Genomic DNA, 12,736 nt, shown 5'->3' on the forward strand with positions numbered 1-12,736 from the left:
AGAGTAACTGCGGAACAAAATGTTTAATTGATCAAGTTCGCGTCAGTGCAAGTATGAAACACTTCCGGTTATGTGCACACTATTCAATCTTCCGGTGATCACTTCAAAATAAAACTCAAAATAGACAGCTATGCAGCATGCACCATGGCCATTGGAGTACACGGACCTTTCAAGATTGTACACTAGTAACAATAATCAACTTGATCACAAAAATTGCAACTTTTGTGAGACTGAGATTGAAACTACTGATCATCTGTTTTTCCACTGTATATATTCTGAGGCATTCTGGGAAGATTTGCAGGACTGTCTGTCAACCAAAATCCAGCTACTTGCTCCTCTCACAGGAGAAAATATTGTGTTTGGTATTAACATGAAGGACGTTAAGAGTGACTTCATATTGAACAATCTGATACTGCTGGCAAATTTTTTCATCCGTGCATCCAAATGGAGGAAAGTGAAACCCCTATTTTCCTGTTTTCAAAAGGGACCTTGTGTACAATCATCTCAGTGCTTTAAGACTAATGGAAGGACAACATGCAAAGTGTCTCCTCAGAGCTTATGAAGAACTGAACATATATGATGATGACCCCTAGAGCTACTATGGAAGAGTGCAGTCTTATTATTATTTATTTATTCATGCATTTCTTTTTTTGTTCCTTGAATTATTTATTTTTTATAATTTAAGTTATCTTTCCTATCCAATTGTGCCTTGTATGTTAGAAGTATTGAGTTACAATTAATTACAATGCCTTCATGTTTGTCAATTAATTTTCTTCAATAAAAAAATAAATTAAAAAAATCAACTCACTTCCGGTGAAGGAAATTCAAAATAAAACTGTAACTAGGCAGGAGGCGTAAATACGCGCCAAACGGAGTTGTTATTGTAGCAGAAGTGACGTGATGACGTGATGTCGTGATGTCGTGTGTTTCTCGTTGGGCGTGACTGTGTGATGAAGGCAGAGCTCAGAGAGCAGAGACATCAGATCAGATCAACGTAACTGCAGACGCTCAACTTTTTACAACCGAAAGTGAGATAAATCCGTCCAAGGAGTGGCGTTAATGTGGAGCCACTAACAACCTCACAAAGTCTTCTCTTATAGTGAGTCCTGTAACGCGTCTTCATACACTTTAAACGGTGAGTCTGAATGTAAATCAGTATATGCTTGTGGGCGGAAGTTAACGAGGTAAACCAGATATTTAACACATTACTAAAGCAGCCTGCATTTAACGTTAGCTTGCTAACGTTAGCTGTTGTACTTTCTCTCCACCGGTGTTGTGTCGAGTAATGTTTCCTGTCGATATGTGATTTAACACCGGCTGGACTTCATTAGTGCTAACTTATTGTGTCACATTTTCCATTTTCTTTAGACCATGTCTGAATTATGTTAAGCTAGCTGAACTCTTACTTTACATTTAATGCTTGTGGCGTAATGTTTGGTAACGTATTGTCACTGTGTTGACAGCTCCTGAATGCAAGGTAAAAGCCCTCTAAGCAAAATCGTTTTAATATAATGTTAATTTTCCTTTCTAGTTGTAACGTCAGTGCAAGTTTACGCACACTTGTATACGCAAGGCAAGGCAGCTTTATGTGTATAGCACATTTCAGCAACAGGACAATTCAAAGCGCTTTACATAAACATTCAAGAACATTAAGACATAATTAAAACAGTTATAAAAACATAAAAACATTAAAGATTAGAAAATAAAAACAAGCTAAAAATAAAAGCTAGGATAAAAGCTAAAATATAGTATAACACACAAGAGTAAAAAGCTCTAGTGCAGTAGAAGATCATTATCTGGTTTAATAAAAGGCAGCAGCAGCAAACAGGAACATTTTAAGCTTTGATTTAAAAGAACTCAGAGTTGGAGCTGGTCCTGCAGGTTTCTGGGAGCTGTTCCAGATATTTGGTGCATAAAAACTGAACCCTGCTGCTTCTGCATGTTTAGTTGTGACTCTGGGGACACTAAGCAGACCTGATCCAGATGACCTGAGAGGTCTGGATGGTTCATAACATAGCAGAAGATCAGAAATGTATTTTGGCCCTAAACCATTTAGTCATTTGTAAACCAGCAGGAGTATTTTGAAATCAATTCGCTGAGAGACAGGGAGCCAGTGTAGAGACCTCAGAACTGGACTGATATAATCCACTTTCTTGGTCTTAGTGAGGACTCTAGCAGCAGCGTTCTGAATCAGCTGCAGCTGTCTGATCCATTTATGAGGAAGACCAGTAAAGACACCGTGAAGATAAATGCATGGACTAGTTTTTCTAAGTCCTACGCAGAAATAACCTACAGTATGTCCACCTTTCAGGGCTAACACATATTGACAAGCATCTTCACAATTCACACGTCGTTATATCAAGTATGTGCGTGAATAAGCCTAAAGTAATGCATTTAAATATGTCATGTTCACTCAGTAATGTCCTTCTCTGCCTGTGTTGCTTCTGCAGCTCGTTACCAGTCAGGCATGGCTGCCCAGTGTGTAACCAAGGTGGAGCTGACGGTGTCCTGTGAGAATCTCCTGGACAAAGACATTGGCTCCAAGTCCGACCCTCTGTGTGTCCTGTTAATGAGCAGCTCTGATTCCCAGTGGTATGAGGTCAGTAGGATGTCTGGGTCTGGATTAATTTAACATCAGAGAGCTTACATTTAGAGTTGATATCTGCAATCTGGTTAATTTAATTTTGTCTGAATATCAAACACGTATCAGTCAGTATTCTAAAAAAAAAATATTTTGAAAGGCAAAAAATAATTCCTAAGAAACCTCCTCTGCTCCGACAAGCAGATATTTGTTAAAATACATGTTACCTAATTTAGGTGTGGCAGTTATGTCACTGTTGCTCATGCAAGAGAAAATCTCAGAGCAGTGTTAATCGTTAACCCCCAAATGGAAAAATCTGTGTGTGTGTAAAGCAGTAGTCACATCATGTCCATTTCCTGTTTCATCAGTGCATGTGTGCCCATACATTCTACTTTGTATACCTTTTGTTCAGACTTCAGGATCTCTTGAAATGTGTGCATGTTGCAAAAGATAAAGCATTCCAACCTTTCACAACAGGTGGGCCGCACAGAGAAAGTCCAGAATTGCCTCTGTCCAAAGTTTGCAAAAAAGTTCGTCATCGACTACTACTTTGAAATAGTGCAGAAACTGAAGTTTGGGATTTATGACATCGACAACAAAACTATTGACCTGAGTGACGATGACTTCCTGGGGCAACTGGAGTGCACCTTGGGCCAGGTAAGGCTTTCCGCTTTTCTTCTGGAAGGATAGGATTCAGTGTTCACAATGCATTGTTCATACAAGGTCATCCTTTAGCTTCTAAAGACGATAACTAAATCCACTTGTGAGTGTTTTGCTTTTATGGTGTGTTGAAAGTTTCAATTCCTTACTTTAAGTTTCATTATACCAAATTTGTACATTTTTGGTAACAGTTCCCAGCAGTATAAAGATTCATTGTAAACTGACATCACAGTCTAGTCAGTCTGACTGATGCAGGACACGTCCTGTGCTGTAATAACCTACTGTTGTTACAGATCAAGTATTTACATCCCTGATAAGCAGTTGCTGTGTAGGCTCCCTCTGTGTAATCTGACCCCAGATGTGCATTCTTCCTGGTTGTTTTGGATATTTGCCTCGTGGTCAGAAGGCTGTTGTGTTGTACTCTTCCGCTGCTTTTGCTGTGGCTGCTTCCTCTTGGTTAACTCTGCTTTTGTACTTGCTTTTAGGTTGTGTCCAGTAAAAAACTGACCCGACCACTTGTCTTGAAGAACAAGACCCCTGCGGGAAAAGGGACCATCACAGTGAGTGGCAGAGAGAGCTAGACAGAAATGTTTCAATGTTGTTTTTCTTTTTTTCCTCTGTTATTTATTTCTCCCCTATTCTGTTGTAGATCAGTGCAGAAGAAATAAAAGATAACAGAGTGGCAAATTTTGAAGTTGAAGCAAGGAAGCTAGATAACAAGGTATGGGTGATTCCTGTTGAAATATGAAATGCTGTCATTAATTTTTTACATATTCAGGTGCATTTTACTTATTGGTGTGTTTCATTACTTTATTCATTTACAGGATTTCTTTGGGAAGTCCGACCCTTACCTCGAATTCTACAAGCAGACAGCAACTGGATGGCAGCTGGCTCACAGGACCGAGGTAAACACTTGTGCTAATTACAAGACAGCTGTGGAAAGAAACTTACAATTCTTATACAAGTATTGCATGTGAATGTCGACTAAATATGATTTCAGTTGGACTTTATAGAATCTGCACAAGTCCCATATACATTTGTTCTTGATGAAGTAGTCTGCACCGGTGTAATCTTCATTAATTCTGTCCTCAGGTGGTGAACAACAACTTGAATCCAACATGGAAACCCTTTCGGATCCCCCTGCAGTCTCTCTGTGGAGGAGACATGGATAAACCTATAAAAGTAACCTTAATACCTTTTCTAACCGGAACATCTGGACTGTTTCTTTTAACTGTCACTTGGACCTGCAAGGTGGAAGGTCATGACATTATACAACCTTTTCTTGAAGGTGTAGATAGTTTTCAGAGCGAAATGATGTTGGCTCTCAGATATCTCAAAACATGCTAGTAGTGTATTTAGTACTAGCTTGATGATGTACAGTATAGATTTTTTAAATTTCTGAAACTAACATGTCAGAAAGGATGAATGTTTTCAACCATACAGTACAATTGAGTTACCCAGTGCGTTACAGTTAACCTGACCCGCCGGATGGTTTGTTATACAGAACCATCTGAGAAGCCGTCATTGGAAACTGTTTTGGAAAAGGGCGGGCGCTTTCAAAAAATACTTGCCAGGTGATTGGATGAACCATCTGTCAATCAAACTCTTGCCGTAGCCAGTCGTGAGAAGAGCGAAAACATCTTTTCGATTGCGAAAAACTTTCCGATCTTTGCTCTTCCGTCAATAAAGAAATACTCTGCAGTTCTGATATAGCTGATGCTATTGCAGCATAACCCCCCCTTCCTCTTCAGGAGCCGGCCATTGTTGTTTAGAACAAACAGTCGTCTCTCTGTGTCACCTCACACACACCTAAACAACGCCCGTAGCTGCCAGTGGCTCCTCACAGCTGATTGGTCCGTGCCCTGGCTTGCTGGACACAAACGCATTACTTGAAGCCTGACAAGATGGATTTTCGAGTGATATGTGATCCCGTGATTCTCGCGTGACCTTGTAACATCTCGAGAATCCAGCTGCCGTGTAAGGTAACTTAACAGTGTTTGTCTTTTTTCATCTTACCATCACTTAGTGGGTGAAGTTTGTGAATGGTGTAGATGTACGGCGTCGCCTGAGTAATGTCTCCCGCCCTCTGGGTTTCATTCATCCAACTCGATCCTATCATAGAACGCATTTGTCTGAAACCACACATTCTTCTTTTAGTCATTTTACTGTCGGCTTCTGTCTAGTGCACGAGTATTACAAAGAGTTATGTTTTGAATCTCTCGCATGTTTGTGTTTCTTCTGTTTCCTACATCTCCAGTTTTTGAAAAAAACTTAAAGGGTCATTTCACTCAAATTACAAAACAATTCTATTCTCTGCTGTGTAAATAGTTTTGGTTTTATTTGCCCAGATTTTTAGGATCTGCCTCTGGCCCAATACAATGGAGGTGAATGTAATTTTTAAGTGTCCCAGTTACTTTGGATAATGTGTAGATCTCGCTGTGAAAACGGCAATATTTTTCTAGTTTTGGTGAACAGACCCTGTAGTGGTATTCTTTACCTTGTGTGAAAGACTTCACAGTTTTCTTGTTCACCACATCAATGTGTGTTTTTACCTGTTTCCAGGTTGAGTGTTATGACTATGACAACGACGGCTCACATGATCTTATTGGAGCCTTTGAGACCACAATGACACGCTTCCAACAAGCGTCACGATCATCTCCGGTATGTATGTATGTATGTGTGTGTGTTGTTTACATGATTTGTTTGGATTTAACAACCAACCTTATTTTACACAGTCTCAACCAGCTTGAGCCTGCTCATTATTTTTTTTTTTGTGTGTGTTATTGTAATTAGACAAAACTCACTAGTCATTGTGAATTAGTCAAGCGAAGAGCACCGACTAGTTCCGAGCAAAATGTAAATTTCCAAACACTACTTTAGTGTTTTGGTCTTCTTGCATTGACCCCAAGCTGTTGTGTTTTGTCCACAGGCAGAGTTTGAATGTGTCAACAGTAAAAAGAAACAGAAGAAGAAAAGCTACAAGAACTCTGGTGTTGTGGGCGTGAAGATATGCCAGGTGTTGTACTGTTTTTTTGTGGTTTGTTTTTTTGTATGTTGAATACGTTCACTTCTTTGATTAATCCTTGGATTTAAGTAGCACTTTGGATTTGAGATTACATGTGTTCTATAAAACCAATGCTTTGTCTTGTAGGTGGTGAAGGAGTATACCTTCCTGGATTATATTATGGGAGGCTGCCAAATCAACTTCACTGTAAGTTCAGGCTTCTCTATTAATGCCTCTTTTTATTCATTTGTATTTTTGGGTCACTAATAAGCCCTGCATGTCTGTCGACTCTCTGAACGTTTTTGGCAGGTGGCTATTGACTTCACAGGCTCCAACGGGGATCCCAAGTCTCCTCAGTCTCTGCATTACATTAGTCCTCAGGGCGTGAACGAGTACCTCTCTGCTATCTGGTCTGTGGGCAATGTCATCCAGGACTATGACAGGTATGTATGACACATAAAACAGTCTAGTACATTCTGTAATTGCAATTTTGCTTGAATTTCTTTTGTGCCAGCTATGGCTGGAGTGGTTTGCATTTAAATAATATTCTGTCACTCATGTACTGGTGTTGTTTGTCCCTCCTTTGTAGTGACAAGATGTTTCCTGCCTTTGGCTTTGGAGCCCAAATCCCTCCCACATTCCAGGTAAGACTAGCATTGAAATATGAAACTACAAATGCATGCAAAAGACATGCAAGACACTGCTGTTTGCATGCAGTTTGAATCGGATCGAAAAGTCATGTGGTAGTTTGACACTGATATCTGATGGTATTGTGTTTCTTTTAGGTTTCCCACGAGTTTCCTCTCAATTTCAACCCAGCAAATCCATTTTGTGCAGGTATGTTTACAAATCATTGCACTGTAGGTAAATTTAGTTATTTACTATATGCAGTTGTACACAGTTTGTAGTGTGTTGACATAAGTGTGATCCCTTGTGTGTGTGTGTGTGTGTAGGCATTGAGGGTGTGGTGGAGGCCTACAGGGTGTGTCTGCCCCAGGTCAAACTCTACGGTCCCACCAACTTCTCCCCTATCATCAACCATGTAGCCTGCTTTGCCAAGCAAGCCATCCAGCAGACCACTGCATCAGTGAGTATTTATATTATATCTCCATATTTAACAGAACAATTAGTTCTCTCTCCAACCATGAATGATTTACAAAGAAAGACGGTTTGCACTCCCTCCAGTTCATCAGTATGAGTCTTTTTGCTGGAACAGTCCTGTGTAAAAATGTAATTTGTACCCTTGCAATGCCACTGCGTGTTGCACAAGTTGTTTACACAAGCAGTAAACATTTGTGTGTGTGCCACATTGGGCAGGATGGAAAAGAAAGCCTTTCCATACTCATTTCCTAATTAGCTGTGCATAATTTTCACAATAGAGCAGGATTATTCGATAATAGCTTGATCCAGAGCAACAGGAGGTTTAGGATAATAGCACAGTGATTACCTTTTCAAGCTATTTACAGATGCCAGACTCAAATTATTAAATGTGTATTCCTAGGAAAGGCTCCACCTTGAGTTGTCTGCTTGACAATAACTAGATATATGTGGATACTTATTATTATTTGTAAATTTCAGGTATAATAACATCATAATAACTTAAGAGTGGAAAGTAATGCCAGTGTTGATATTCACCCTGGTATGTGTCGCATTCTTGCATTCCATGCGTCTCATTGCTCTAATACAGGTGAATAACACCCATTGACCAAGGTCACATTAAAGTACCATGGCCCTGTGGCTATGACTTTTTCAAGGCCCTCCCCCACTCTCCCAAGCGCCATCACTACTCAACTATTGCCCCATCCAACCTGCACAAACATCAGCCTTGCTTAATTTGCATACAATAATGTATCAACAATCACTCATGACTGCTGTTTCATTTTATGACTGTTGCGGCACCAAATACAAGTCATGCATATACAATACAGAAATTGCGTCCCCAAAAAGTACAGTAGGGTAATATCCATCTCTCTTGGACGCAGAGAGAGGGAGAGAGAATCTATGTTACCAGTGTCAAAAGAGAAACTCCTCTTTACGAGCGTCAGTCGCCTCTCACCCTTATGTCAGTCGGTAAGAGAGACCGATCTCAATTAGATATACAGCTTTTCTCCTGGCAGGTTTTGTTGGAGTAAAAAAAAAAAAACACTGCCGTTGCGTCTTTACACGTGGGGCATCACATTGTGCTCCCGATAGCACAGAGCCCTCTGTCCCGTTCACGTTCAGTTAGGAGTACCACACAAAGTCGAGCATGACTTATTTTTTTCTCCCTGTGAATTTTATTTTATTTACGTCGTCAGGCTCTGGGGCTTGAGCCCCGGTAAGCCTGTGCACCAGCAGCTAATTATAAATGAAGCTAAAGCTGCATAAATAAATACATTTGGAATTGATTTGAAATCTAGTAAACCTTGATCATGTCAGACTACAAGTAGGAAGTATCTTTATCAAAACTTGCAAACAGTTCAGCCTTTTAGATTAGATTAGATTAGATTGCTTATTAGCCACACGACCCAAGGCCAGTGGAATTAGTTTTTGATACAGTATGTTATTCTCTGCAGACAGATACATAATGTGTGTTCCGAAGAATTTAAAGGAGTCAGTGGTGGCGACGGGGTCTCCATTTATCTGTATGTGTAGTGATAATTGATCTACTACCTCTGTTGTTGCTGTCTTCCCGCAGCAATACTATGTTCTGCTGATCATCACCGACGGTGTGATCACAGACATGGACGATACACGCAGTGCCATCGTCAACGCCTCTCGTCTGCCCATGTCGATCATCATTGTCGGAGTAGGGGGGGCGGACTTTGATGCCATGGAGTTCCTGGATGGAGACGATGGACGTCTGCGCTCACAGACTGGCGAGGCTGCCATGCGGGACATCGTCCAGTTTGTGCCATACAGGCAGTTCCAAAATGTAAGTCACAGTGAAAACACTGGACACTTTTTTATATTAATGATTGCTTTAAGATATGTGAATGGGGTTGGGTTTGATTTCAGCTGATTTTTTTTTAATAAGCCAACTAATTTCTTTGAAAATCGCATGCATTTCAAACTTTTTTCTAAGCATTTCACCGCATCATTTTCAGTTTAACTGGCTTCAAAATTCCAAATCCAAACATAGAATAGTAGTGTCCCCATCCAATGCCAGTATACATGCCTAAACCCAGGGATTCCCAGCCTATCCTCAACCTGGATCTTACTTAGCTTACTTTTGTGCCTTGTGTATTTATCTCTTTTCAGGCGCCCAGCCAGGCTCTTGCCCAAAGCGTATTGGCCGAGTTACCTCAGCAAGTGGCCTCCTTCTTCAGTTTATTTAAACTGAAGCCTCCTTACGATCCCAATCCTTCATAGGGGTACCCCAAATATTTCAGTCATAAACCCCTCCACTACCTTAGCCTTTGCTTGGCCTACTGCATGAATCATCACATTTAGTGATTGCAATCCTCATTTGCTGTGCTCCTTCCAACTTTTCCAACTCTGTTTTGCTAAAGATCATCATCAGTTCTGAGTGAGAGAGAGCGTACAATAAATTCTGTTGTACTATCTGTCTGAAGAGCTCAAGCACTGGTGATCGATCTCAGAAACATAATCTTGTTTACATTAAGGGAAAACTTCCTCTAGATCAATAAAACAAATCAGTTGGTGATACAATTTTCAGTTTTAGTTTCTAATTGCAATCTAGCCAAATGTAATATAGACAACATAATGTCAAGATATTTGCAGCACAGCCACAGGCTGGTTTGTAAATGGAATGTGGTATGCCCACAATGAGCACAAGCTCAACAGCCGTTTGTGCAGGTGCATCTATTGATCTGTAGTCACAGTCAACAGTCAACCATTGGTCAACAATTTGTCATTACCGCTTGAATCTTCAGCTTATTTTCAAGATGAATCGGGTTGAAGCTAGACAAAACTAAGAGGAAATGACAAATCAATATTGCTGCTGTAATTGCCATAGCTGTCACTGTTGTTGCTTGCTCCCATCTATAAATACAACAAGTACAAGCAGCTCCTCTGGAGGCTGCCAGAAAGAGTGAAAGAAAAAAATGGCGTCACAAAATAACTCCAGAAATAAAGTGAAAAGCGAAGATTGTTGAAATATAAAAGGGTGGAATTTTCCTTTCGAACTGTCTTCATCTGCATGGCTTTTCTACTTCTCATTCATGCTCCCTTCATTTAATTAAATCAGTGGTGAAATCTGTTTTGTACTTTTTTAACTCTTCTTTCGCACTTCAGGCTCCTCGAGAAGCACTGGCAAAGAGTGTGTTGGCAGAAGTACCGAGTCAGCTGGTGGACTTTTTCACTACCATGAAGCTGAGTCCACCCAATCCTGCAGCAAACCCTGCAGCAAACCCCGCTGCAAACCCTGCAGCAAACCCTGCTGCAAACCCTGCAGCAAACCCTGCTGCAAACCCTGCACCAGTCCCTGCAGGGACCATCTGATACTACAAGGAAGAAACCAGACATCCGCCAATCTCATCTCCTGCAGATATAAAGCAGATCCCAGCTTCTCCTCATCACGCAGTTAGACAAATGTCCTTCATATATTTTCCTAAATAACCCTTTTTTTCACCACTATATGCACCTTAGGCAAAGACAACCACCCCACCCACACACACACAATACATCGTACATAAGCACTCCACAGTATTGACCAACCTGTGTTTTTTAAGTGTCAAAATAGACCTAGCTTATCTTAGATATTAACATACATGTGTTACTTTTAGCTGTTGTTCAGTGCCACTGCAACTTAAAAATAGAAAACATACATAATCATTCCATCATTTTTGAAAGATTAAGTTGATGGGCAGGGAATTGCACTTTTAAAAATTGTCTTTTAAAAAGCATTCAGGATTGTTTCTGTAGTACTCACTGAAACAGGAACACTGCACTGGGTATAAACCGTCCTGCTGCTGGTTTTTAATGCATCATAAGAGTGTGCAGTTTATTTTTATGCCTGTTCGATGGCTCCAGCATCAAGTTACAATAGTATTGTAAAATGCTTTTACACACCAAGATAATGAAGAGGATCTGGTGGGACTAAATATATCACATAAGTTAGTGGACCCCCTCCATCCCAGTATATTTGTAGTATGTATGATGTTTACATCCTCAGCGAAATAGCCGCAGCACTACTAGTAGCATAATTATGTGCATATAGCCAAGTAGCTTTGTAGTTGCTGCTGTTTTGGCACATAAAGAATATGTTTGCATTAATGTTAACTGACGCACATGCTTCCCTATGCAATCATCTATAATAACGTTTTACTTCATATAATGCAAAACTCTGTGTGTGGGTCATAAACCTGTGTAAACCCAAAGATATTCATACCTAAAGAATGAATCTGAAATATTGTAGTAAGTAGTCTCATCGTATATTTGGTTGTATTGTGCCATTTGGTTTTGCCAGTCTCATTACTCGTGTGTACATTTACTGTGGTCTACCATTGTGCCAGTTACTTTTGGTTACTCTGCCTTCCAGATTTACATTAGCAAAGACATCGTTGGGTAGTTCCCTGGACAAGGACTAACAAGTCCTAGACTAAGGAAGTTTATTTTCCAATGATATGGCCATTGACTTTTGATTTAGTCTAAGTTTCATCTCTGTTCGTAAAACTGACCTCTTATATATATATATCAGTATTAAACATGTCACTGTAGAACCTAGGTACAGTGCTGCTTATTGAAATCTATGCACGTTTAGCTTTATAGAGTTGTAAGCAGTAAAACATGCATCTGATGTATCAGCTTTAGTGCTCTAATAGAAATGGGTAATGTGCCTTAGTGTTAACATTGTGACAAAGTGCATCAACATTGCCAATAAAGCAACTCTTATTTGATACAAATTGTATTTATCATTTATTTAACACCTTTTCAGCAAGTCTACAGCCCTTTGTATATTATACAGTCATATTATACGGTCATTCAACAGTGTGTACTTACAGAAATGACCTAAAGTTAAATTCACTTCTTTGTGGTCATTGGGACAACTGCAGCATATGAATATACATAAGATACAATATTCGCCTACATTGTATCTTATGTATATTCATATGCTGCAGTTGTCCCAATTTGGGTGTTTGATTTGTTTGATAATGTGATGTTGTAGAAAGCTGTTTAGGCTGTAGTGGCCTATTGGGTACAACTTTAAATTTAGCAGGTGAAATGCAGGCTTTTGCTGCCACCCACTGGAACACCAAGTCAAAAAACTGCCGTGTGCCATTTATTTGACCAAATCATTACTGAATGAGGTGATACATTGATGATATGATTAAACTAGATATTATCTGTGATACTAACTATGGTAATTAACATCTTAATATATCAATGGATATCTTTTCCTAGTCTAAAAGGCTGTAACATAACAATGTTCCCATGACCAGGAATGCCTTTACTCATTTTATTATTATATCAACTTTACTCATTGTGTAGTTCTTTTGCCATAATTTTCCAAACCTCATATGCAAATTAGAGCCATTTATGCCAGTGAC

The 12,736-nt window shown here is 39.8% G+C and overlaps 1 protein-coding gene across 5 annotated transcripts; it reads left to right on the top strand.

Annotated features, from left to right (window-relative positions):
• The first annotated feature begins 941 nt into the window (after positions 1 to 941).
• LOC141760034 (copine-3-like) lies at positions 942 to 12,091 on the top strand. Of its 5 annotated transcripts, none has more exons than XM_074622664.1 (17): positions 942 to 1,135; positions 2,451 to 2,599; positions 3,059 to 3,238; positions 3,727 to 3,801; positions 3,891 to 3,962; positions 4,066 to 4,146; positions 4,334 to 4,423; positions 5,804 to 5,902; positions 6,171 to 6,257; positions 6,393 to 6,452; positions 6,555 to 6,688; positions 6,835 to 6,889; positions 7,031 to 7,082; positions 7,199 to 7,332; positions 8,923 to 9,159; positions 10,482 to 10,616; positions 10,653 to 12,091. In XM_074622664.1, exons 2-17 carry the CDS (start codon positions 2,468 to 2,470, stop codon positions 10,686 to 10,688), a joined length of 1,659 nt encoding a protein of 552 aa, XP_074478765.1. In that variant the 5' UTR covers positions 942 to 1,135; positions 2,451 to 2,467; the 3' UTR covers positions 10,689 to 12,091. The 5 variants fall into 5 exon arrangements, with proteins under 5 accessions (XP_074478765.1, XP_074478767.1, XP_074478763.1 ...); XM_074622666.1 differs by having other exon boundaries at positions 10,482 to 10,592; XM_074622665.1 differs by having other exon boundaries at positions 943 to 1,135; positions 10,482 to 10,580; positions 10,629 to 12,091.
• Positions 12,092 to 12,736: the final 645 nt, after the last annotated feature.

Source organism: Sebastes fasciatus, chromosome 21 (assembly GCF_043250625.1).
Source record: "Sebastes fasciatus isolate fSebFas1 chromosome 21, fSebFas1.pri, whole genome shotgun sequence".
Lineage (NCBI taxonomy): Eukaryota > Metazoa > Chordata > Actinopteri > Perciformes > Sebastidae > Sebastes > Sebastes fasciatus.

Excerpts from the sequence above, each read along its gene's own strand:
- LOC141760034 (XM_074622662.1), top strand. The coding sequence starts at position 2,468 with ATGGCTGCCCAGTGTGTAACCAAGGTGGAGCTGACGGTGTCCTGTGAG. Across the intron at positions 2,600-3,058 it reads CTGATTCCCAGTGGTATGAG|GTGGGCCGCACAGAGAAAGT; the intron begins GTCAGTAGGATG and ends CTTTCACAACAG. Across the intron at positions 7,333-8,922 it reads TCCAGCAGACCACTGCATCA|CAATACTATGTTCTGCTGAT; the intron begins GTGAGTATTTAT and ends GTCTTCCCGCAG.